The sequence below is a fragment of the Dipodomys spectabilis genome, unplaced genomic scaffold, assembly GCF_019054845.1.
Source record: "Dipodomys spectabilis isolate Male_0828 unplaced genomic scaffold, ASM1905484v1 ptg000352l, whole genome shotgun sequence".
In the NCBI taxonomy this organism is placed as follows: domain Eukaryota; kingdom Metazoa; phylum Chordata; class Mammalia; order Rodentia; family Heteromyidae; genus Dipodomys; species Dipodomys spectabilis.
In genome coordinates, this window is record NW_024871029.1 from 1583304 (window position 1) to 1609883 (window position 26580).

Sequence of the window (26580 nt, forward strand, 5' to 3'; positions counted from 1 at the left end):
TGCAGAGCTCACACACATCAAAGGTCTCGCACAGCAAGGGCTACCAGCCCCAGCAGCAGGGATGACGATGGCATTCTGCCTTCCAGCTCCAATGTGAAAACCAGAGCTGCAAACATTGCATGATAGCCACACATGCACCCCAAGCAAGCGTGCCCACGCATACATGCACGTGCCTGCCCGCACAGCTCCAGCTGGAATCTGCACCCTGGTTTGCATGATTTTTTTTTCCTCTTCAGGCACAACAATAAACAATGAGAATGCTTGCAGATCTTGCCAGATCTTATCCATGCCATTGTGAGCCGACAAGTAGCCCTGTCTTTCAGACACCAGAACAAAAGAGACATTGGGAACTATGACCCTCTAACAAATGGCACAAATGATTTTAGACTAGTGCCCTCCCGGAACAGATGAGATACCCTGAAAAGGAGCACTGACATCCCTTACCTCTTTTCGGCTTGCTGCAGTAGCTTCACAGCCTGTGAAGGCGGCAATGCGATTTAGAGACCCACAGCCCCGCCACCGCTGCTGCAGCAGCAGCGCCCTGCTGACAGCTCAGTCACCACAGCATGCTGGCAGCAGCTGGAGCGGCAGAGCCTGCTGCCTTGTGATGGACAAGTTCACGCAGGCTCCCTCTGCCAACTTCCACCTCCACCAGCCAGTCATATCTGGCCTCAGGGGGGAGTGCTCCTAACACTTCCACGGCTAACCCTCCAGAGACTGCATTTTCAACTCCAAAAGGCTGGGCGGTCCTTCTGTCTCCAGAATGGGAAATATAGAGAAGCCTACGGCACAGATGTCAGGCAGCTTTGTCTAGAAGTACACTCACTGATCACGGAAGTGTGCAGTACATGGGTCAACTCCACGACCACGATGGAAGTTAAAGTTAAACTCCATAGCCTGTGTTACGTCTTTCGCAATTCTTACGTTGATTATACACTCATTAGGAATGTAATCCATCAACCAACCAACCAACCAACCGACGGATCCACCAACCATTCTGGAAGTTTTACTGTGTGAACAGCATTCAGATAAGAAGACAAAGCTGACAGGCTGATCTGATTCATCCGATTCATCACTTCACAATTAAAATTAAGTCTCAGAGCCCCACCTCCACTCCTAGTAGAGGTTATGACCTCAAGGCCCATGGTCTCCTTGGCAGTGAGGGAAGAAGTGCCCCTCCCATGGCTATTCCTAACAGCCCTTCCCACACAAGACACCCCCCCGCCCCCCAGGCTTACTCATCAGAAGTGACTTCTCTAATTAACCCATTAGTTAATTTCGTCTGGCACGAGGGCCTTGCACTCAGGGCCTGGTCCTTTAGCTTTTTTATTCAAGGCTGGTGCTCTACCACTTGAGCCACAGATCTTCCAGCTTCATTTTGGTGGTTAACTGGAGATAAGAGTGTCGTGTCAAGGACTTTCCTGTCTAGGATGGCTCTGAATCATCCTCCTCAGATCTCAGCCTCCTGGGTCGCTAGGATGACAGGCGGGAGCCAATGGCATCTGGCTTAAGTAATTTCTTTCTTCCACGCGTATCTCACCTAGATCCTTCATTGTTGTACTCTACGCAGTATCACCAGATTGGGGTGTGCAGTTTGAGAGAATATTAGTAGTCTCATTAATCCTGACATTCTGGAGCTGGCCCAGGCAAAGTATGACATGCAGCCAGAATTGGGGGGGGGGGGAGGGAAGCCCACTGGGAGCTACTACACAGTGCACTGCAGCTGGGAATCCCCCACTAAAGATGCATACTGGCCCTGCCGTTCTCCCCAGCTTCCTAACTTGGGGCCTGATGAGGTGTAAATCAGCAGCATGTAATCTCTAAGTAGGAGGCAGGGCTAACTCGCAGAAATACATACACAGGCTAGCTGGGCATTGGTGGCTCACGTCCGTAATCTTAGCTACTCAAGAGGCTGAGATCTGAGATTGTGGGTCAAAGCCAGCCTGGGCAAGAAGGTTCATGGACTCTTATCTCCAACTAACCATCAAAAAAGCCAGAAGTGGAGCTGGGAATCCTACACGTTTGCATTCAATTTCTGGCTCACACAGAAATCAGCTGGGTTCCTGCGTTAGGGAGGGGCAGGAATAAAAGTAGAGAAGGGGGAGAGAAAGGCTCTGTTTACACTGAGCTTACCATTTAAAGGTAAGCAAATAAATTTACACACTCATTTGAGAGTGCACCATTTAGAATAACCTCACGGATGAACAGCAGTGAATATAATCCTCCATATACACACAGGCAAGGCCCATGAGTCTCAAGGACTCTTACAAAAGCAAAATATCCAGTCCTTGTAGCTATCTGGTGGGAGAGCTAGCCTCAGTGGACTCTTTGTTCTCACAGGACTATGTACAGATACAATAGTTTCATAGTTTAACACACAAATAGGCAGAAAAAAGTAGCTACAATCGAGCTTCTTTGAGGGCAGGCAAGGCGGGCTAATGTAGAAGGAATGCGCTAGCTGAGCCGGATCCGCTGTCAGCTTGGACCTCAGGTGTCCTTCCTCCCGGTCATCTCTGCGAGTCAGCCCTCCTAACTGTGCTTTTCAAGAGATCAACCTGCCACCAACGCTCCGATGTCCTCTTACTGACTGTATCTTCTACAGTGCTGGAATCACACAGCCAAAATTGTAAATCATACAATTCAAGGATGAGGGATGCTTAGAGCCTACATCTTTAATGATGAACTGGACGTCATTAACAGTAGAAAGAACAAGAAAACAAAACAGGGTCCCATAGCAGTTCCCCGGAGAAGAAACAGGAATCAAAGACCAGGCAGGCACTTCACCCTTTGGTTCTAGAATGAAAAAGAAAGCATCTTGGCTAAATACGAACCAAAAGAGATCATGAGAAGGAACAGAAGATAATGACAGTCTCAAAGGTAGCCGTGACAGCATTTCCCAAGGACTCTGTCAATCTGAATACTATTAACGTACAGGGCACTTAGCTCTATATAACCTTACAAGGGGTGCCCTACACCTGCGCCCTGACTCTGCCACACACAGCAACAAGGTGAGAGGGTGGAGAGTTGTGTTGCTTTACTTGCAGAGAACGAGAAAACAATGAATACATCTGGACCTACCCAACCAAAGCCAACCCAAAGAGTCAAAGGTCAACAGAGAAGAGGTAAGGATCCAGAAAAGACTAGCTTGCTTACCAGCCGCATCTTCCCATGAGAAGAGGGCGCCACGTGTTCCAGACTTCTTACCCACTACGAGAAGAGCTGTGTAGTCATTGGTGTGGGGCTTTTCCCCGAGGCTGGGGATTCTCCCCAGAGCAAACAGTCCGGGGAAGCCCAGCAAGTGACTGGAGGGAGCAAGGCAAGGTCGCCTCCCTCTGGGGACCTCGAGGCAGAGGAGGCAACACGCAAAACTTCTGCCTGCGCAAGCCTTTATTTCCCTCCGCTCTACCCCGCGCTTAGAGCTTCCACGTTCAGCTGTCATCCGTGCTTCTTGTTTCGCTCCTCTTGGGCAATTTGTAGAGCTAATAGTTTTCACTCTGTTTTTAAGCGTGTTCTCCTCCACGCTGGGACTTGGTGGGTCTGTGTCAGTTACTGGTGTTTCTCCTCTCCAATTCCAAGCTTGTGGCCCCCAGACCACCACCTGACAACTCCTTCTAATGTGGCGTCACAGACGACACCAACATGTAAACAGGAAAACTTCAATTGCCCCTCAGCTAATTGAAGACCAAGCATAGTAAACATTTGCCTTCAAGCCGCAAGCAGAGGCGTACAACTCAGATGATCAAGCTCTGTCACTTAAGTGTGAAATCTACTCAAAGTCCACTCAAAATCAGCAGAAGCTAATTTTGTGAAAGAAGAAAACTGGTCTTCCCATTAAGCCCAATATACCAGGGCACCCTTCAGAGGAAGAAGACAAGCCTCCATCAGGTTCATCTAGCTGGTTTAAGAAATCTGTGTGAAGCTGGGCATGGGGAGGCTCATGCCTGTAATCCTTGGCACACAGGAAGCTGAAATCTGAGGATCATAGATCAGAGCCAGACCCGATAGGAAAGTCTGTGAGTCCCATATCTCCAATTAATGACCAAAAGGCAGGAAGCAAAGGCTGTGGCTCCAGTGGAAGAGTGCTAGCCTTGAGCAAAAAGCTAAGGGACAGTGCCCAGGCCCTGAGTTCAAGACCCAGTACTGTGTGGGGGCGGGGAGGAGCGGGGATTTTTACATTAAGGCAATTTTTCTCCACAAACACCTTTAACTTCTGTGGCTGTATTTGGATTGAGGATATACTCTCATTCTTCCCCTCTCCTGCCCACTCCTCAATCCTGAGAATACAAGCCTGAGGTCAGTGTCATCCTGGGTGGGGACAAAGTGGCTGAGGAAGGGACACAGCCAGTGCCCACAGCAGGATCTCTCCCTAATCTCATTTCCACAGCCTCCCACAGCACAGGCCCCACTGAAGACACTCAACTGGGGGAGCAGCAGTCCTAAGTATGATGCAGGAAGACAAGTCCCCACTACAGACTTATTTTGAGATGCTATGTTTCAGCTCTAAATCAAGTACAGAAAGATAAGTATAAACCACTTCACTGGCTGGCATGTAAACTAAAATCTTCAGAAAGATTTCAGCATACAGAATGTATACGATGGACTTGTTATTCATCATGTTAAACAACTGACGTAAGGAAAATTTGGTTGGACTCATCTATTAATCTACCAATCCACCCACATATACACTAACCATGCATTTACCTACCGCCATCCACCCATCCACCCACCCATCCACTGCTTCCTACCAATTCACCCACCTCGCGTTTATCCATCCATTCATCCACATATTCACCCACTCATCTACTCATCAATAGTCAACTCACCCATCCACCCCAAACACATCCATCCGACCTACTCACCAATCCATCCATTCATCCACCCATCGGCATACTCACTCCCCCATCTTCCCATTCGTCCTTCTGAAGGCTGATCCATTCATCCATTCACTCATCCATTTACTAGCCAATCCACATACCCCAGCCGTTTATTAGCATTTAATCTGTATCCACATGAAGGGTATTTTAAAAAGAAAAAGTAAACTATTAGTCTTCTTGGTGGTCAGGAATGAGAAGGGAAATCCTGAGATCAGGAAAAAAAAAAAAAAGTGTGGCAAATAAGTCCACGAGGGAAACGCGGAGTCACTGTTCTTCCTACACCTCCCCCGTCGGCGAAGGACATCGCTACTCGCAGTGCAGCGAGCATCGACTTTGAGGGTAAACTCTTATGAGTACAATTTCTGAACTAGAGAGGGTGTGCAACTAATTGCACACAAACTACCCAGATTTCACCAAATTCCCCTCTTCTCTTTTTATTGTTATTATTATGATTATTGTGTGCTGGTACCAGGGCCTGGGCACTATCCCTGAGCTTTTGTGCTCAAAGCTGGCATTCTACCACTGTAATCACACCTCCATTTCTGGCTTTTTGCTGAGTACTGGGAGGTAAGACTTTCCTCTCCCTGCTGGCTTTGAACCAGCATCCTCCTATCTCAGCCTCCTGAATAGCTGGGATTGCAGGCAGGAACCACTGAGGCTGGGCTTCCCTATTCATTTTAAATACATCCCCAACAATTGTGAATATGAAACTTCTCCAACAAATGACACTTCCTGCGAGACCGCACACACGATCAGGACTCTTAGCACAAAGGTATATGGAAAACAGTGCGTTTCTTCTAGATTGTAGACTGAATGGGGATCACCTCTCAAATTAATATGTTGAAGCCCTAATACGAATATCTCAGAATATAATTAGAGTTGGACACAGAGCCTTTAAAACAGGTGATTAACATAAAACAAGGCCACAGTCTGTTGCCCTTATCAGAAGAGGCGGTGGGGAGAGACAGACTCAGAGGGACGGCCGCGTGAGGGCCCCAGGGGAAACGGCATTCTGCAAGCTAGGAGAGTCTTCAGGAAGCTCCAGAGCCCACACAGCGAAGGTTCCAGCAGGGAGAGAAAATACGTGTGTGAGCTGTGGGGCTCTGTCATGGAAGCCCAAGGGAATTCGAACACCCAGTGCTCAAGGGACCCCAAGTCAGTGGGAGAGACATTTGCAAGGAACTGTCGGTGCCTGCTCTTAGTGCAGTTCTGAATGCGGGGACTGCTGGGAACGCCTAGAGAACAGGAAGGCCGCGCTGCTGAAGGCAGCACAGGCCGGAGGGGAGCAAAAGCCAATGGATCTGCTCCCTTGGGGTCTGGTGACTTGTGCCTCAGCACCCCCAATCTTTTCTACACAACCCAGCATTCTCTCTTGTGACTTCTAATACATGTTTTTCTTTTGGTGCCTGTACTGGGGACTGAACTCAGGGCCTTGCCTTTGCTAGGCAGATGCTTTGCCACCTGAGCCATGTCTCCAGCCCATTTTGCTTTCATTGTTTTTCAAATACATTCTTCCATGTAAACCTCAAGCTGACACTCAGGTTTGTACTTCCCAAGCACCTGGGGTGACAATGAGCACTACCACATGCAGCTATTCGCTGAAGTACGGTCTTGTCAACTTTTTGCCTAGGCTGGCTTTGAATCACCACATCTCTCCGTGTGTGTGTGTGTGTGTGTGTGTGTGTGTGTGTGTGTGTGTGTGTGTGTGTGTGTGTGTGTGTGCGCGCATGCCAGTCCTGGGACTTGAACTCAGGGTCCGGGCACAGTCCTTGGGTTTTTTTGTGTTTTTTTTTCACCTCAAGGCTAGTGCTACCACTTGAGCCACAGCTCCACTTCTGGCTTTCTTGGCAGTTAATTGGAGAGCCGAGTCTCGCAGACTTTCCCGCCTGGGCTGACTTCAAATCACCATTCTCAGATCTCAGCCTCTTGAGTAGCAAGGATAACAGATGTGAATCACCAGTGCCCAGAGTTGTTTTTATGTTTTTGCTTTTTGTGTTTTTGTTTTTTTCCATTCTTAGGATAGGGTTTCATTATATAGTGTAAGCTGGCCTCAAAGTGAAGATCTTCCTACCTCGACCTTCTTAGGGCTAGATTTACAAGCATGCGCTACTACATCCATGTAGTTTTTTTTTTTAAATTGAGGTCCTACAATATCTTGAATTACAAACACATCAAAAAAGTTATCTCCATTTGACTTGGATGAACAACCATCAAAAATAATTTCTAGCCGGGCGTCAGTGGCTCACGCCTGTAATCCTAGCTACTCAGGAGGCTGAGATCTGAGGATCACAGTTCAAAGCCAGTCCAGGCAGCAAAGTCCGTGAGACTCTTATCTCCAATAAACCACTAGAAAACCGGAAGAGGCTCTGTGGCTCAAGCGGTAGAGCGCTCGCCTTGAGCTGAAGAGTGCAGGGACAGCACCCAGGCCCAGAGTTCAAGCCCCATGGCCCACCAAAAAGAAAACAAAAAAAAAATAATTTCTATGTCAACATTTTTCTGTTACCCCAACAGAAGTAAACAAAAAGTACTTTTTAATGACCATGCATCTGTAGTCAGATCAGTAATTCATTCATTATACAAACATTTTTCAGTTACTTTAAACTTGTGTAAAATATTGAATTTATTTTTGGCAGTACTGAAGTTCAAACTCAGCCTCATGCTTACTGGGTGGGCACTCTACTGCTAAGCCATGCCTCCAGCTCTGGTTTTCCTCTGGCTAATTTTTAGAGAGGGTCCTGAGTGCACACCTGGACCCTGATCCACCTAATTCAGGCTTCCCATCTTTGCTGGCATGCACCACCATGTTCAGTTTCCCTCCATTGAGGTGGAGAATCAGACTTTTCTGCCCAGGTCACCTGGAACCCTGATCCTCCCACTCGCAGTCTACCACGCAGTGTAGACAGGCATTGGCACTGTGTCTCGCTATGGAGTGAGAAGTGGATCTCATGGAAATTTGCTCCGTGGGCTGGCCTTGAATCACAGTCCTCCTATTCTTGGCCCTCAAGTAGCTAAGGATTCCATGCATGAGCCACTAGTGCTCATTAGACTTTTTTTAAAAAGTGTATTACAGATTTTTGGCTATGGTGGATAAAGGACTGAACTTGCATTTTGATTATTCTTTTAATTTTTCAGACATGTTCTTTCTTGCTGACCCTTTGGAAAATTAAATGATCTCTGGGAAGAGTTGAAAATGACTTTTTAGCATTCATATTTTGGAATCCATTGGGCCTTGTCACTCTCAGAAACATACACATGATAATTCTGAAAATTGCTGGGTTTGTAGCTCAAAAGCAGAACACGTCTGGAACTAATTTCTTCAGAGTGGTTATACAGTCTGCTAGAAGACACAGCCCCCTAAATAGTGCACACAGCCCCTCCCCTCTCCCTCTTGACCCTTTCAGTGGCTCCCACTTCTGTGTACATGGGACATGCACCTTACAGGTGTTCATGAGATGTTCTCAAAGCACAGCAGAGGATCTGCCCTGCGTCATGCATGCCAGTCGTATGGGACGGGAGGTAGGAGCAGAGCAAGACTCCATGTGTGCAGAGCCTGCAGTGCGGTGCATAGCTGCTCGGAGACTGCCATGCTGCCTGGAAGCTGGCTTTGCAAAACAGACCACAGCTGGCACTCAGCACGTGACTGGCTCAGACTCCACAGTCATAAAGCTCTAATTGTGTTCCTCAGACACTGCAGAATTCTGTAGGTGGATTATGCCCCAGCCTTTCTTCATCATGGGTGCATCGTTTTAGTCATGCAGGCTGCAAAGTGATTGTGAGGACTTCCAACATCCCCCCACCGCCTGAATACTAGACCTGTCACCCAAGCCACATAAATAAACACGTGATCATGTCACATAAAGCTCACAGTGTTCAGCTGAAAGGCAACTGAAGTAAAATCCTGTACATAAGGCTCTTAAAAGTAAACATCTAGCATAACACCGGCGGCTCACACCTTTAATCCTGGCTACCTGGGAGACTGAGATCTGAGGATAGCAGTTTGAAGACAGCCTAGGCAGGAAAGTCTGTGAGACTCTATCTCCAGTTAACCACCAAAAAAGCCAGACTGGAAGTGTGGCGCAAGTAGTAGAGTACCAGCCTGGAGCAGAAAAAGCAAAGGGACAGTGCCAAGGTCCTGAGTTCAAGCTCCAGTACCAGTGCACTCGCACGTGCGCGCGCGCACACGCACGCACACACACACACACACACACACACACACGTAAACATCTAGATCAATTATTTCTGATTGAAAACTTGAGTAATGATTGGGGTCCACTTAATTTGCATATTATAGCAATTATACAAGCTTTTCCAAGCAACAGAAAAATCCAAAGTCAGTACTGCTGTGCCCACTGAATCCCATCTGTCCATCAGTCTGTGTAAAGAAAGGTCTGCAGCTGCGGAGACAGACGTACGCTCTCTTTCTCATGGCCCCTCTCTCAGCAGGAGGACAAGCTCACACATGAATTTATTCACATCGCATCCTCTCCACAACAGAGCCGAGACACGTGCAACATGTCAGAATCCAGACAGTCACCTTTGTAACGCTGATGCCAACACAGACCTTGCTTCCCGTTGGGGAATCCGCTGACTTCACCTCTTCTTAAGCTCAAAGTCAACTCCTTAAAAAAGTCCTTTCCAACTGATGGTCTTCTGTAGCAACTCTAATTCTGACACCGGGACCCAAAGACCACAGCTGGGTGCTAGATGGTTAAAACATACTGCCAGTCAAGTACCTCGTTCCATAAAACAGTTCATGGTACATAGGCTGGGTGCAGGTGGCTCACGCCTGTCATCCTAGCTACTCAGGAGGCTGAAGATCTGAGGGTCACAGTTTTAATCCAGCCTAGTCAGGAAAGTCTGTGAGGCCTTTATCTCCACATAACCACCACAAAGCTGGAAGCGGAGCTGTGGCTCAAGTGGTAGAATGAGCACAAAGGCTCGGGGACAGCACGCAAGCCCTGGGTTCAAGCCCCAGGACGGGCACCAAAACGAACAAACAGAAGTCATAGTACAGAATCAGTAGCAGTTTTAAAGAAATGTAAAGTGGCATGTTGGTCACGCTTCTGCGGACAGTGCTTGCAGGGCCTACGAGACTCTGCTTGAAACTCCAGGGCACTGGGGATGCCGGCAATCACGCCCAGCTCACAGCTCTGACACCGATGTTCCACTAAGCACTCGCCTTGTGCAATAGCTCACTCGCAGCACACCCTGCACGCGAATCCCCAATCCAAATTTCACCTACCTCAGAGCGGAACATGCCTCCTCACCGGGTCCCACGGACGCCAGCGCTCCTCTGTGCCCGCCAGAATCCTCTGCCTGCCTGCGTGGTTCCACAGATGCCTCCTGCAAAGGGGGACACTGTGAGACACCAAGCCACGGAGCTGCCCGCCGGCCTCTGGCATCTGTCATTACGAACCCCCTCATTTGTGGGCTTGCCTTGCGCGCCGGTCCCACAGTGCCGATCGCCACATCCCTTGTCTTGCACTGCCACTCCGCCACGGGATGTGCCCGTTCCGCTCCACAAAGCGTTCCATTGAGTCCACTGACCTAAGACCCTGCATCCATTTCTAGGCAGGAAATAGAAGTCCTACGCAAAGCCTGGGAAGCACGTGACACAGCTGGCCAGACAAAATACAATAAGGCAGCTGGTCACCAGTCACTACGGTGGAAGCTTGGGCCTTTGGAGTCGTGGGGGCTGGGATGCTTCGCTCCTACTCAGCATGAATGGGGTGCTCAGTGGTCCCCAGGCACCCAGCACAAGCCAGGGCAGGTTTTCAGTACCAGGATGTCATAGGACAGAGAGCAGTTTTCTTTCCAATTGTCTTGGCTATCTTGTATTACAGTTACAACTGGGTCTTTTACAAGAAAATCTGTTGCAGCAGCCATTTTTCTCTTTGAAATACACAAATTCAGAGAGAATACACATGAAAAGCAGAGACAGGGACAGGGAAAAAGGAGACTCTAAAGTACTGATAAAAATATGTAGTTTGTAGAAACGGATAGCAATGAACTCCGAAGAGTACACTGTGAGCTGGCGGGTGCGGCTCAAGGGCGGAGTGCTTGCCCAGTGTGCATGAGGCCCTGGCTTCACCCCAACACTAAAATGGGGGGGGGGGTCAATAATAAAATCTACTAAAAATTGTTTAAAGGGGGAGGTGAAAGTTTAAAAAAGCGTAAAATAGGGTAAATTTGATTTATACGTTATATGCATGTGTGGATACTACGATGAAGGCTCTGTGCAATTAAGTCAAATAAAACATGCAAAGCAGATACAAAAATGAAAAATATTTAAAACTACTTTAAAAAATGTACAATAGTTTCACTTTTGTCTCAGGGTGTACCCTTAAAAAGTAATTGTGAGCCAGGCACCAGTGGCTCACGCCTGTAATCCTAGCTACTCAAGAGACTGGGATGTGAGGATCGCAGTTTGAAGCCAGCCTGGGCGGAAAACTCCCTGTGAGACTCCTATCTCCAATGAACCACTCAAAAACCGGAAGTGGTGCTGTGGCTCAAGTGGTAGAGCGCTAGCCTTCAGCACAAAGAAGTTCAGGGACAACACCTAGCCCCTGAGTTCAAGCCCCACGACTAACAAATAATAATAATAATTGTGAGCGTAAGTTGCACATGATAGCACATGCTAGTAATCCCAACTACTCAGAAGGATTATAGTTTGGGGCCAGCCTAGCAAAAAGTTAGTGAGACCACATTTCAACTGAAGAAGCCAGGCATAGTGGGACAGTTATAATCCCAGCTAAGCAGGGTAGTCAGGTTGGTCTGAAGCCAGACACTGGCAAAGAGTGCCAAATCCTATGTGAAAAATAACTGAAGAGCCAAGACTGACCAAAAACAAAGGTGATAGTATGGCTCAAGTGGTAGAATACTTGCCTAGTAAGTGTAAGGTCCTGAGTTCAAATCCCAGTAGCACCTTAAAAATTTACACACTTAAAAAAAAGATACTAAATGTTAAATAGTATCAATATTTTAGAAATGGCTAGTAGCTGATGAGGAACCCACTTTTACTTCCTTAGATAAAGCTACCAGTTTCTTTGCTTCCTACCTCTACCTCCTCACCCTCCCTCCCCAAGATTTTTACTACATGTGAAGGAAGCAAACCACTGAAACAAATTAATCCTAGCTCCTCAGGAGGCTAAGATCTGAGGATTGAGGTTTGAAGCCAGCAGAGGCAGAAAAGTCTGTGAGACTCTGTATCTCCAACTGTTGAGCAAAAGAGTGTACGTGGAGGTATGGCTCAAATGGTAGAGCCCCGGGCTTGAGCAAAATAGCTTAGCAAGAGCACAAGGCCCCGAGTTCCAGCCCCAGTACTGGCACTAGCGCGTGTGCACGTGCACACACGCATGCACATGCATGCGCGTGTGCACGTGCACACACGCATGCACATGCATGCGCGTGCGCACACACACACACACACACACACACACACACACATAAGAAGAAAGAAAAAAAGAAAAGGAAAAGAAAGAACAAACGGGAATGGGGAAGAGAGGAGGCTGAGAATGAAAGATGGGCTGGCAGGAAAATTGCCATGCCAACAGCGACAGCAACTTTCTCCTGCAGTACCTTTCACACAGGCATCGCTGGCAGACACTCATACGCCCGGATTTCAGGGGGGCCATCAGATTCTGGGTGTGTGCTCTGTGCCTGGTGAGGTGGGGGGTCAGGCGAGGCTCACCTGTGAGTAGTGCTCTGTGGACGGGGACGAGCGGGACCGTTCGTGAAGGTACTGCGGCTTTTCGTGTTGGTCCAAGCCCACGTCCAGGATGTCATCTGCCGAGTGATACCGGCCTGCGCTTCTGCCTTCCAGCGGCTTCCTCTGCTCCTTCCAGGACGCCTGGTATTCCGCAAAGGTTCCGAGTCTCTGCGGTGGGTCGGACTTTCTGGCCCTTTCCGATTTTCCGTGGCCATTGAGCATCTCCCCGAAGGAGGTGGCGCGCCACCTCGTGTGCAGCCAGGGCTCGCCCCGCGCGCGCGCGGGCCCGGCTGTCCCGGGCCGCTCGGCCTTCTCTCTCGGGAGCCCCCCGGGCGCCTGTCTCGGGCCCGGCCTCTGCGGCACCAGCTTGCTTGTCTCTTCAAAAAACTTGCACCTGTCGGCGAACGTCCCTATGGCGTCGTCCGCTGTGCCGTGACACGCGTGGGGGCCGTGGCCGCCCGAGAGCCCCACCTCGTTCATTTTCTCTGGCTCAGAGTAAGACTTCAGCTTCTGTTCCACGGTGAACCGTTTCCGGCCTCCAATCCGGGAAAGGGGAGGCAGGCCCCCGCCCGGGGCCGATGGCCTGGCAGGGCCTGCGTCCCAGAAGTGGGGGGCCCCAGAGTCTGGCTCCCCAGAATACGAGGAGGAGGCACTGGGGTCCCCAGACCTGAGTTCTGATGAGCCCGGAGCCTGATCGGCTGGGGACGGGTCTAAATCGCGGCGCTTGAAGGACGTGGCCCGGAGGACGCGGGCTTGCGCCTCCTTCACGTGGTCTTTGTAGGTACTGCTGAAGGAAGCTTCTGGAGAGGCCCCAGCCTGGTCCCTCCACACGCCAGCCTCATCCTCGGCCTCGCCGGCCGCAGCCAGGGCCACCGTGCTCCTGCTTTTCTGCAGCTTTGCTCTGCGCATCTGGATCTCGTTCCTCAGCGTGGTGGCAAAGCGGTCGCTCCTGCGCGTGGGTTTCCCGCCCTGGGCATCGAACGGCGGCGGCGGCTTCTCGGCGGCATCGGGGCAGCTCTCGGGCTGCTGCGCCCGCTCCTGGGTCAGGGAGTGCAGCATGGGCGTCCTCTGGCGACAGATCCTGCTGCCCGGCCCATCCGCCCACTTGCCGCCGTCGCCCGTTCTCTGCACGCCGGCTTTCTCCGCCCGGCCGGCGGCCGCGGGTTCGTGGGCGCCCGCGCAACAGCCCTCGGCGCCGCCGTCGAGCGGGTGACACCGCTGCGCGTCGAGGGCATTCGGGGCCCCTTCGCGCTGAGGGAGGGGGCATCGCGCGCTGTGGGCCACGGGCTGCGTGGACGGCTCGTCGAGGCCCGCGTTCCCGTGCCAGGAATCGCCCCGCAGCGCAGCGGCCCGCGCCGCCCCTGGCACGGGCTGCCTGGCCGGAACGCAGGAGTCATGGCTCGGTCCCCCGCTCTCAGCCTTCTGGCTGGCGGCACTGGATCGCCTGGCCTGAGGCGGGCAGGGGTCCTGGCAGCAGGCGGAGGGGGGCGGCTGCTGGGGCGCCCTCTGCAAGGCGGGGGGCCTGGCGCTCTGGTCGCTGCCAAGGCCGCGCGGATGGCGGCCCCCTGGGTAAGGCTGCAGGAAGCGCACATCCAGGCTGGACAGCGAGGTCTGCAGCCGGCCTGGGACCCCCAGGGGGGGGACCCCGGTCTCCATGTGACTTTCGGGTCCGCCGCCGCCGGGGCTGCTGAGGCCTGCCGGCCTTCGCTGCCGCTCGGCTGCCTCCACCCTCCAGTCCCCGCGGGGCTGCGGCCTGGCCGACGCCATCATCAAGTGCTGGGACGCAGCCACGTCCGCCAGCGCGAGGCTGGGCGCCGGCGCCTTCTCCGGGCCCTTGGTGGCAGCGAAGCTGTCACTGCGCAGGGGAGGGGGAGGGGGCGGCGGCGAGGACGGCGCCTTCTTCTTGTCAGGAACATGCCAGACCGGCCCGAAACTCAATCGCCCAGAGGTGAGCAGCTTGGGCTCGGCAGGGTCCTCTGGTCTGGGGCTTTTAGTGTTGTCCCGGGCCAGGGGTCTGCCCTCCATGCTGCGCAGGTCGCCTGCAACCTGAGCCTGGTGGCTACCGTCTGGCCTGGACGCTTCCCAAAGGTGGACTTTGTAGAGGATATTCTCAGCGGAGGAGGCATCAGCCTTGGGCAAGGTGTGGTCTGGGGTGCTAGAGCTGGTGGAGAAGGAGCCATATGCAGAATCGCGTTTGCTATGACCGCCCACATGGTCGATGCTGCTGCTGGATTTGGCTGCTGAGAGGCGGCCAGATGGGTAGGGCTGGGAGGGGTGGTCCAAGCTATCCATGCTTCCCAGCGAGCTGAAATGCTCAGAAGTGCGCTGGAGGCTCCTCTGCTCCCAGGAGCTGGACAGGTCGTGAGAAGAACTACAGCAATGACAAGATCACAAGCAACAAGTTTGCTTCAGCACTGAGAGAACAGCAAAGGGCAAAACTGGGGAACGAGGGCATTGTGAAGACATCCTGTAGCCACTGCCTACCACGGACTCATTGCTCACGTGTTCTATTTCTCGAATGCTTTATTATCCTTCTAACAAGACACACATGGGGATGTTACAGGCCACTAGCACATCACAGGGTTCCAGAGTGACTGCAGAGGCAGATGCAGATGCAGCTGCAGAAGAATCCCCTGGGGAACTTTGGTGAACTACTCGGCTGCTCCCCAACTATCTCCTGCCTGCCAATGCACAGGAAATCCCTCCAGAGAAGACGGTGGTGGTACGCCTGTGGGTGCCAGAGAGCCTGGCTGGGAACCACCAACTGCCCCGTGTCCCTGTGCACAGTCCCACAGGGATTCCAGTGAGGCTCTTTCCCTGTCTCTCGCACACACAACACACAGGCGAAAACACCGTGTGCGACTGCCTCACCATTTCACTGTTGCATTTTTCTTTTTTTTTCAATGCTGGTCCTGGGGCTTGAACTTGAGTGCGCTTGCTGATCTTTTCTTTTTTTTTTTTTTTTTTTAATTTTTTCCGCTCAAGGCTAGTGTTCTACCACTTGAGCTATAGCTCCACTTCTGGGTTTTGAGTAAGTTATTGGACATAACAGGCTCCCGGACTTTCCTGCCCGGGCTGGCTTTGAAGCGCCATCCTCAGACCTCAGCCTCCTGAGTAGCTAGGATTGTAGGCACTGGGCTCATTGTTTTATTTTAATGGAGTGTTCACGGCTTTGTCTCATCAGAAGCATTAAAGCCAATCTCGAGTCCATAGAGCACTGGAATTGGTGAGCATTTACAAAAACATCACTCGGGCTTTGCTTGGTCTCAAGAAACAAGCAGGTACCTTGCATGGTGCTGGACATGCCAGGAAGGGGAGCCACTGGCACAGGGGAAGTGCGAAGCCACAGGTTCAGGATGGCCATCGGAGAACTTGGTGGCGTGCCAGGAGTGAGGCCTCCAGCTCGACTCATTCCTCCTGGAAAAGAACGTGAATGCTGAGGACCTGGACGCTGGAGCCCTTCATGCCAAATGGCAAGGCAAGAATGGACAACGATTTCACTGCTGGCCTGGGATCAGCAGGTGCTTCCCACTGGTTGAAATCTCTATTTTTTCCTTCTTCTTTTTTTGGTCCGAGACTAGGACTCAAACTCGGTACTGGATGCTTTCCCTCACTGGCTAGTGCTTTACCAGCGGAGCCCTCGATCTCTATTAATGGCCAACTTTCCCAATGCACATTGAAAACCACAGGCTCCAAAACATAAAACAGTCCTTATTCTTTACAAGTCATCCGTCCATCAGATGTGACTATTGTTCGTCAATTAGAAATTAGACGAAGGTAAAAATAGATCAAGTGTATTTTCTACATATATAAACCTGCCCCCTAACCCCCAGCGCCAACAAAACCAGGTCCTCCTATCTTTTGAGTTTCAACATAACTTTCACAGGATCATAAACCTCTATGGACAAGGGATCGGTCTGAGAAAAAAGGTCCCCATGTTCCCTGTCCTTGGGGATTCCCTGTCCTTGGGGACTCACAGAATTTAGACTGCTTACCTCTCTTCCATAAACACAGTTGCAGTGTAGTTAACTACGACTTGTAGATGTATCTTCCTTTAAGCATCCTAACTATTGTGAGGTCAATCCAAGGTCCCCAACCTGTGATCAGGACACCCCACATTGGCAGGCTTGAGTCTATCCAAGCCAGGGCTTTTTTTTTAGAGTGGCTTGAACCTTCACCAACTCCCAGACCACACCTGTGCAGGTATGATAAGGTGTGTCCAGGGAAATCCCTACAGATGCTAGGTAGAGGATGAAGCCTATAGAAGAACGCTACCAGGCACAGAAACCCTCTAAGCTCCCTGACTGTGAGCAGTTAATGCACAGTGTTTCCACTTCTCTAAATTAAGAGAGAAATGACCTCATCCTGGACAGTTTGGAGACTGATCAGGAATGAAGAAAGAAACTAGGTGCTGTCAGCTCACACCTGTAATCCCAGCTACTCAGGAGCCTGAGATCTGGGGATCATAATTCAAAGCCAGCCCAGGCAGGAAAATCTGTGAGACTCTTAGCTCCCATTAACCATCAAAAAGAAGCTGGAAGAGGAACTGTGGCACAAGTGGTAGAGCACCAGCTTTGAGCAAAAAAGCTAAGGAACAGCACCCAGGGCCTGAGTTCAAGCCCCAGTACCAACATGACACATGTGCATGTGCACACGCACACACGCGTGCGTGCACACACACACACACATACTCTCTCTCTCTCTCTCTCTCTCTCTCTCTCTCTCGTTCATACAACAAACCTTCCAATGAGCCTGATGATTTTAATGAGGAAAAGTATAAGGGGAACAAAATGTAGACTGTGTTGGGTTTATGAGTTCCCCATAAACTAAAGATCAAGTGAAAAATGGACAGATGTATTATACCACCCAAGTAAGTGATTATAAAACCAAGACTATACCTAATAGAATTTCTCAAAATCCTTGTTAAGGAAGGTTCTGGCCACATTAATTTCATCTTCAGTTGCCTTTTTCTGTGTTGTAAGGTCTGTAACTTCTTTATGATTAATTAATAAAGGAAATGAACTAGACTGACCGAAACCATAAAGCCAATGGATGGAAAAGAAAGCTGAGAAAGGGAACTGCTCCACACGTGTGGCAGCCATCTTTGTGTCCACCCTCACTCCCACGCCCCACTCCTCTAGAAACACTGGACTGCTCTAGCTGAGATGGGTAGTGGGCAAAAGTAAAGTTCTTCCCGAAGCACATGTGAACGTGTAGGATCCAAAAGTTCTGTGTGCTACTGCACATGGTGGGGCATGCTTATAGTGTCAGCATTGAAGATGTAGAGCAGGAGGGTCACAGGCAGGTCATGATGGGCTACATATGAGAAAAATAAAGACAATAATAAAATGACTTTATAAAAATGTGTGGCAACAAAAATCGCTGTAAAATCTCTGCGACCTTTTCATCCAAGTGAATTTGTATTACACCCCCACCTTTAGTGTGGACTGGCCCAAGAGACTTACTTATCTACATCCCGGTGCATTTGCATCCACCCCCTTCCAATCACTCAAAATGGGCTGGCCCAAGAGACTTGCTTAATTCCATCCAGGTGAATCCCCCCACACCCTAACCCTTCAATATAGATTATCCCAACATATTAGTTTAACTGAGATCAGTTGGATTTACACCCATCCCTTTAATGTGAACTGGCCTAAGTATCAGAACAGGAGCAAGTAACATTCTAGGATATTGGCGTTAAAAGATCTGCTTAACTCCCTGACAAGGGTTAGCATCAGCTCTCCACCAATCTTCAATGTGGGCTAGTCCTAGAGACTTAATTCTATCTAGGTATATTCCCCCCCCTCCAAGCCTTCAATATGGGTTAGCCCAAGAGACAAGCTTAACTCCATCTAGGTAATTAGTGCCCCTCCCTCCCCATATATGGGGACTAGCCTAAGAGAGTTGCTTAACTCCACCCAAGTGGATTTGCATATTCCCCCTCCAACCATTCAACATGGAGGTAGCCCAAGGAGCTCGGCTCCCTTTACTCCAGTCAAGTAACTTCCACTGACCATCCCTTCAGCGTGGGATGGCTCAAGAGAGGCGCTTAACTCCATTCAGATGGATTTCTGTCACCACCCTCATCTCTGCCACGTGGGCTGACACCAGAGATTGCTTAACTCCATCCATGGCTCTTGCTCTTCTTCAAGGTGGGCTAGTCCAACAGGCTTGCCTAACTTTATCCAGGAGCTCCCACGCTCCTCCTTCCCTGGGCTGGTCCACTGTGTAACTCAGTCCAGCAGGACCTGCGCTCAGCCGTTCCACGTGGGCTGACCCAGGAAACTTGCATAAGTACCAGAACAGGAACCATCGCCATTCTGGAGTCCGGGAGTTACGAGACTTGCTTAATTCCCTTCCAAAGGATTTGACTTCTCCCCCACTCCATTCTTCAATTGGTCTCGCCCTAGAGAATGAATTCCAACCAGGTGTATTCCCCCCCCCCCCCCATCTCTTCAACATGAACTGGCCCAAGAGGCAAGCTTAACTCCATCTAGGTAAATTATCTCTCCCTCTAATATACGGGCTGGCCCAAGAGCCGAGTGGAACACCAGCCAAGTGGATTTGCATATCCCCCTTCCAACCATTCACAGGGGAGGGCCCAAGGGGGAACTGCTTAACTCCATTCAAGTAACTTCCACTGCTCATCCCTTCAACTGGGATGGTTCCAGAGGTGCTAACTCCACTCAGGTGGGCTTTCCATCGCCACCCTCATCTCAGCAATGTGGGATGACCCAAGAGATTGCTTAACTCCACCGCAGGGTATTTGCATCTCACTCCTCTTTGATGGGCTGGTCCGAGAGGCTTAACTCCATCCAGGCGCTCCCACACTCCCCATTCTTTCAAATGGACTGGCCCACTGTCTGTGTAACTCCGAGCAGATGGACCTGCACCCAGCCCTTTACTAACATTCTAGGACACTGGAGCTAAGAGACTAATTCCCTCCCACAGGATTTGCATTCCCCTCCTACCACTCTTCAGTGTGGCCTAGTCCTAGAGACTTAACTCCATCCAGGTGTAGCTTCCTCCCCCTCCCTTCAATATGGGCCGGCCCAACGTGCTTAACTCTATTTGGGCAGATTAGCTCCCACTTTAATATATGTAGGTTGGCCCAAGAGACCTGTGTAATTCCACGCAGGTGTATCCCCCTCCCCCATTCCTTTAATAGGGGCTGGCCCAAGAGACAAGTTTAAAACTGCATCTTATTAGCTCCCCCTCCCCTTTCCTATATATGGACTGGCCCAAGAGACTTAATTAACTTTATCCATGTGGATTTACTCCCTCATAACTCTGCAAAGTGGGCTGGGATTTACTCCCTTATAGCCGCAATGTGGGCTGACCCCAGACTTGCTTAATTCCATTCCTGGGAATTGTTCCTCAAGCTTTTCAGTGTGGCCTAGCTCTAGAGACAGACTTCAGTCCATCCAGGTGTACCCCTCATCCTTTCCATATGGGCTGGCCCAATAGACAAGCTTAACTGTATTTAGATGGATTAACTCCCTCCCCCTTTAATATATGTGGGCTGGCCCAAGAGATTTCCTTATCTCTATCTAGATGGATTTACATACCCCCCCTCCAACCACTCAACATGGGTTAGCCCAAGGGGGCTTGCTTAATTCTCTCCAACTTCCACTGGCCTCCTTTCAATTTGGGATGGCTCAAGAGATGTGCTTAATTCCATCCAGATGGTTTTACACACACTTACACACACACACACACACACACACACACACACACACACACACACACACACACAACTCTGCAATGTGGGCTGCTTAAATCCATCCATGGAATTTGCATCCCCCTCCTCTTCATTGTGGGCTGGCCCAAGAGATTTACTTAACTCCATCCAGGAGGATTAGCCCCTCCCCACCCCCAAATGTGGGTTTGGCCAGCAGACATTCTTAATTTGATCGAGATGGATTTCTCTTCACCCCACTCTCTTGGGCCAATTCATATCGGGTAGTCCATCAAACATGCTTAAATCCATCCAGGTGGATTTGTACTCTTTTGTTGTTGCTGTCGGTCGTGGGGTTTGAATTTTGGGCCTGGGCGCTGTCCCTCGGCAGTTCAGCTGAAGGTTAGCGCTCTAAACTTGAGCCACAGCACCACTTCCAGTTTTTCTGTTTATGTGGTGCTGAGGAATTGGACCTAGGGCCTCATGCATGGGAGGCAAGCGCTCTACCACGAAGCCACCTTCCCGGCCTGTGGATTTGTACTCTTACTCATACCCCTTCAACATGGGCTGGACCAAGAGACTTAAGTCCATCCAGGTAGTTCCTCCCCTTCAAGATGGGCTGGCCCAAGGGACAGTGCAGGTGGATCTGAGCAACCCCTTCAACGTGGACTGGCCCAAGAAATTTGTATAAGTACCAGGATAGGAGCAACTGACATTCTACTTAAGACACTTGAGTCTCCCTCTTCCCTTCGATATGGGTTAGCCCAAGAAACTTCCTTAACTCCATCTAGGTGAATTTTCCAGCCTCCTCCTTTGTTTCCCCTTCCCATCCCTTCCCATCTCACCTCCCCCACTGCCCCCGGCACGCACCAAAGTTGTAAAGTTCATTTTCAACATAACGTCTTGTACATCTCATTGGTGCAATGGGTCCACCTGTATCCCTATTTAAACAATTTGTTTTTTCCCTTCCCCTCCACAAATTATACTAACATTAAAAAAAAAACAACAAAGAAATGCAATAGCTCTGGACACCATGCAGCACGGAGCCCAAACAGGCCATATGCGACTTCCACATGGAGAATAAATTAACCTGAACCCAGCTGTCAGAATGTGATGCCCACATGCCCTGGAGGAAAAGAAGCCATTTGCACACAATGTCACCTTACAGAGGGGACATAAGAACCCATCCAACAGCCAGTAGGAAGACCCCTAAGCACTGAGCATTTCTAACTCCAAGCCACCCCCATGAGAGGACAGAGTTAATATGGAAGAGTGTTCATGCTGTGCCGTTTTTGAATTCCTGGATTTGGTCATGTCCAAATGGGCATCAATTCTAGGTGTGGACACTAACACATCTTGGGAAAGGAGGGAGCCAAGTTCCTCAAGTTTCTAGAGCTGTGTGGTTTAGAAAAGTAGTCCGCAGCAAAAGTGACGATTTCAACGAAATCAAGCCAGAACTTCATTCCCCAGACACGTTGGCATGTGTCCTGCAAGAATTCACTGCGCATGCGAAGCTGGTGCTTGTTCCACCAAGGGCAACAGATATAGACGTTTCTACCCTGGCCGTCTCTGCAGATGGCATGCTGCTACTTGCCATGAATGCTTCAAAGTCCAGCACAGCACACATCTGCAAGTGCCCCTTCCTTCTTTCAAGCTCAAGCAGCCACCACTTGTGAAAATTATCTCTAGCAATTTTTTTCTTGGAGATGCTGGGGTTTGAACTCAGAGCTCTGTGCTAGTTAGGCAGGTGCTCTATCACTTAAACCATACTTCCAGCCTCGAGCACTTTTTTGGTTGTAGTGAGGTTTCGAGAGTGTTTATGCCCAGGTAGGCCTAGAACTGATGCCTAGAAAGAGCTGGATTGGTGTGGGAAAGCGAAGCAGCAGTAAGATGGTCTATTACTCACAGCTGGGAGGCAAAGCTCTCTGCCACCTAGTGGATCTAAGCACGCATAACTTTCTTGCCTGCTCATCCTCTCTTGGCCTTGCTTCCTCCGTGTCAGCAGGGATCTATCTAAGTGCTAAAAGCAGGAGTTGTGAAATCCTCTTTTCAGCAAAGCTGTGGTATTCCCTCCACACAAGTTACACACTCTGGCGAGCTAACCCTGCCTGGCCCTTAGAAATGTGGGCACCCTGAGCAGAGCGTGGACGTGATACACACGAGACACAGGAATGGCAGAGACACAAATGTTCAAATGTTGGGGTCTCTGATTATACAAAGTTCCTACCTAAACCCCCAGGCCAGACTTGATAGCATATGCCTGTAATCCTAGCAGTTGGGAGGCTGAGTCAGAAGGGATCTGAAGTCCAGGTGAACCTGGGCTACATACACAGAGAGATCCTAACTGGGTGGGTGGGGGGAGGGGGGAATCCTCAAATACAACCAAGGGACTGGGAGCAATGGGTGAGTGCCACCGTGTGGACCAAGAAGGGAATAGCTTTCTGGGAATAAGAACTGTCTCATGGCCTGACTTTCACCTGTTCTCAGCCTGGATCCAAGTGCTTAAAAGCAGGAAATTTGAATTTATCTTTTCAACAAGGCTATAGTGTCCCCTCTATGTAAGGAATACAGATGGTCTTTACCCGACCTGGTCCCTAGAAATGTGTATACTCTGAGCAGCACACACATCTAACCCTGTGCCTGCAATGGGAATAGCATTCACAGCATTACATTTAGGCATAAAATTAATTTAGGCTTAGATCCCAGCTGGGAGCTAGAGTTCTTTCAACAAGACTGTCATATTACCTCCATCATGTCCCTAAAATGTGGGTGAGCAGGTGCCATGAGAGTCTCAGTATATGCCGCAGAAATGGGGAAGAGTCAAACACCCAGATGTCAGGACCGCTAACTACAGCTGACACTCAGCTACCTGAGCCGTGTAATTTACAGTAAAAATCTCACCAATAACAGTCTAGGAACTCTTACACAATAAAAGAGAGCCACATGTCCATAGCTCATGCCTGAATTCCTAGCTCCTAGGAGGCTGAGATGGAGAGATCCTAGTTCAAGGCCATGCCAGGCAGAAAAGCCCTTGAGACACCATCTCAATGTAGGGCTTGGCTGGTTGGTCTTAGCCTGTTATACTAGCTGAGGGGTTGAAACAGGCTGATTTCAGCCCAGGAACACCTCTGGACAGGAAGTGAGACTATCTCAAAAATAACTAGTGCATATTCAGGAGGCTGAGATCTGAGGATTGTGGTTTAAAGGCAGCCTAGGCAGGAAAGCCTGTGAGATTCTAACCTCTGAATCACCAAAAAAGCCTGATGTGGAGCTGAGCTCAAGTGGTAGAAGGCTAGCTACGAGCACAAAAGCTCAAGGACAGTGCCAGGCCCTGAGTTCAAGCCCCCAGGTCTGGCACAAAAAAAAAATTGTGCAAAATAAGAGCCACAGCTCAGTAGTACAGTGCCTGCCTAGGCCTTGAGTTCAAACATCAGTGTGGCCAAATTTTTTTTAATATGGAAGAATATTTTCATGGTTTCCCTAAAAGCCTTTACTACTAATTTCACAGAAAATTTTATTAAAAATTGTGTACATACTTGTATCTGGTAGGTAATTTCTGGGTGTAAGTCAGGGTTGAGATCACTTGGACCCAAGTCATGCTAAGATGTCTTTGAAAATTAACAAGAAATCTAAATATCAAATATTGTTTCATTTTATTATTATTAGTCTATTTTAAGGAGATCTTTCTTATTTACTAGCATTGTTCCCTCTTCTAGAAAGAAAGAAGGAAAGAAAGAGAAAGAAAGAAAGAAAGAAAGAAAGAAAGAAAGAAAGAAAGAAAGAAAGAAAGAAAGAAAGAAAGAAAGAAAGAAAGAAAGAAAGAAGAAGGAAGGAAGAATTGTTTTTAGATGTCAATGTGCACAATGTTCCCAAATAAGTAGCTTATGTCCCCCGCCTCCCTTGTTCCCCCAACTCGCCCTGGCCTCCAGTTATTTTGGCTGATAGGAGAAGCCGGCTGGACTGGACCAGTCGGCTGAGAAGGGAGGCCATGTTTCTCTCACAGCCTGCAAAAGCCTGTGGCCAGCCTATCTCCCCGCCTGGAAGCTGGGGTGAGGCGGGGGGAAGGGTGCGATGGTGAGCAGGTTCTACTGGCCAGCACTGACAGCTAGGCAAGTTCTACAATAAGAAGAGGCAGAAGTTGGTTCGGACTTGTAATAAAGGTAAGGGTCTGGGGTGGGAATGGGAGGAGGCAGGAGATGAAGCTCCTGAAAGTCCTGTGCAATGCAAGCTCCAGTGAGACACAGCAGTGTATGGGGAGGGATGAGGGGTGCAAAGGTCCTGCAGGGCACCGAAGTCCCGCAGAGAATATACAGCACGGGAAGTTTGGGGAATCCGGGGGTAGAGGTAGGAGGCCCTGACAAAAAGTGCACATCTCATCTAATTCCTTAAACAGAAAGAACATTCTAACAAGCGTAACATGAGCCCTGGCTCTGACCACACTTTCTTCTTATTCCTGCAACATTCCCAAAGAACTCTCCTTGTACTACTTTGTATTTCCGTACTGTCAGATAAACCGGACAGCACAGCTCTCACATCACAACCTCTCTCCCCAGTGAGAGCCATGAGGTACTTACTCCATCCACAGGACGAAGTCCATGCTCCCGGCTGCTCCAGCTGTTCCCTGGGTACCACCTAGGGCCTGAGTATGACTAGAATTTCTCAGAGCAGCCCAGGCCTTCCCCTGTAAGCTAGAAGCTCGCAGGCCAAGTGTGTCTGCTGTAGCTGCAAGCTCTTTTCTTTGCTCTCAGCCTGCCTATCTCTATTGTGCTTACAGCTTTGTCTTTCAACTTGGATACAACAAGCGTAACTCAGATACTGTTTAATCCATATCTCAAAGCCTCCCTGGGCCCTTCCAATGATAACCCGCATTGTCCTCACGAGTCCCTCTGCTCAAGAGCTCTCCATGAGGAACCTGCTATCAGCCTCCTATCTGCTGCCACAAAGCAGGGCCTACAGAACTGACCTTGAACTCCTGGCTGCCGAAATCCCCTGCCTAATATGTGCGGCACTCTGGGCTTCACAGCCAGCACTGCAAGAGATCAACGTCAGACAGAGCACATATAACATGCCCCAAATGTGTTCCTGTATGAAAGAAATGTCTTGCTGGCATGGGAGGCAGACTTATAGAGCAGCATTCTTCTCTGGGCAGTGCTACAGACAGCACAAGGCTAAGGCTAGAACCCCAGTCCTCCCCGCTTATACTGCTGTCTTCAATGTGCCATATCTATAAGCCTATTGATGTTGGAAGGAAAAAAGTCTTGCTCTTCCATTACTGCACATATCTCCAACCATCTAATGCACCACATAGCTTTCATGCAAGTCAATGTTTAAAAAGGCACCAAGGGAACTTCTTGGGTATATTTTAAATGAATGGACACTTGGGCAAAGAAACTCAAAATATTTCTAAAAGTAACTAATTCATGTAAGTAATTTTAAACATCCAAGTAATTATCAAAGATTACATGGGAAAATAAAAACACAAAAGCTAGCCAATGGTGGTGATACATTCCTGTAATCACAGCTTTGGGGAGGCCGAATGAGAAGGATCACAAGTTCCAAGCCAGCCTGGGCTTCATAGCAAGACATTGTGCCAAAACAAATCTTCACTGACATATGTCAATATAAAAGGTAAAAACCAGTGGCCAAAAAAAAAAAATGAACAAGAGGGGCTGGGAAGTTGGCTCAGTGGCAGAGCGCTTGCCTTGCATGCCTGAGGCCCTGGGTTCAATTCCTCAGCACCACATAAGCAAAAGAAAAAAGCCAGAAGTGGCGCTGTGGCTCAAGTGGTAGAGCGCTAGCCTTGAGCTGAAGAGCTGAGGGACAGCGCCCAGGCCCAGAGTTCAGGCCCCACGACCGGACCCCCAAAAAAAAACAAAAACAAAAAAAAATGAACAAGAGAATGAAGATTTCTGGCACTTAAGTGCTATGTCTAGGGCTAAGGGTGTTTGTGTGCATAGGTGAAGCCATAGATTCAATCTTCAAAAACACAACAACTTAATAATAAAAACAAATGAGCACTACTTAGATAGAGGCCTCTCTATGTAAACAAAAGCCAAAGAAAACAAATGAGATAGCAATATATTCACCTACTGTCTTTTACAGAAATTCTGCCAACTACACAAAGATCACACTAATCTTCATCTGATTTGCCCTTATCCTATCCAATTATTCTCAGCATGACATTAAGGGAGTTAAGAAGCCGTTTGTGTGGGAGGAGGAACAGTGAACAGGGATGTATACAGCACCGAGGGGAAGCAGCCCACGAAAGCAGTGGACTCCGTCCATTGCACAGGACTAGGGAATCTTGTCCATGAAAGCAA

The 26580-nt window shown here is 49.4% G+C and overlaps 1 protein-coding gene across 1 annotated transcript in view; it reads right to left on the minus strand.

Annotated features, from left to right (window-relative positions):
* Positions 1-556: 556 nt before the first annotated feature.
* LOC122095474 (protein Shroom2-like) overlaps positions 557-26580 on the minus strand; it is a 91090-nt gene continuing 65066 nt past the window's right edge. Inside the window, exons 3-6 of the mRNA XM_042665824.1 lie at positions 15868-15999; positions 12565-14953; positions 10117-10217; positions 557-752 (exon numbers count right to left, since the gene is read on the minus strand). Coding sequence (XP_042521758.1) covers positions 557-752; positions 10117-10217; positions 12565-14953; positions 15868-15999 — 2818 coding nt within the window. The remainder of the gene's footprint in view (positions 753-10116; positions 10218-12564; positions 14954-15867; positions 16000-26580) is intronic.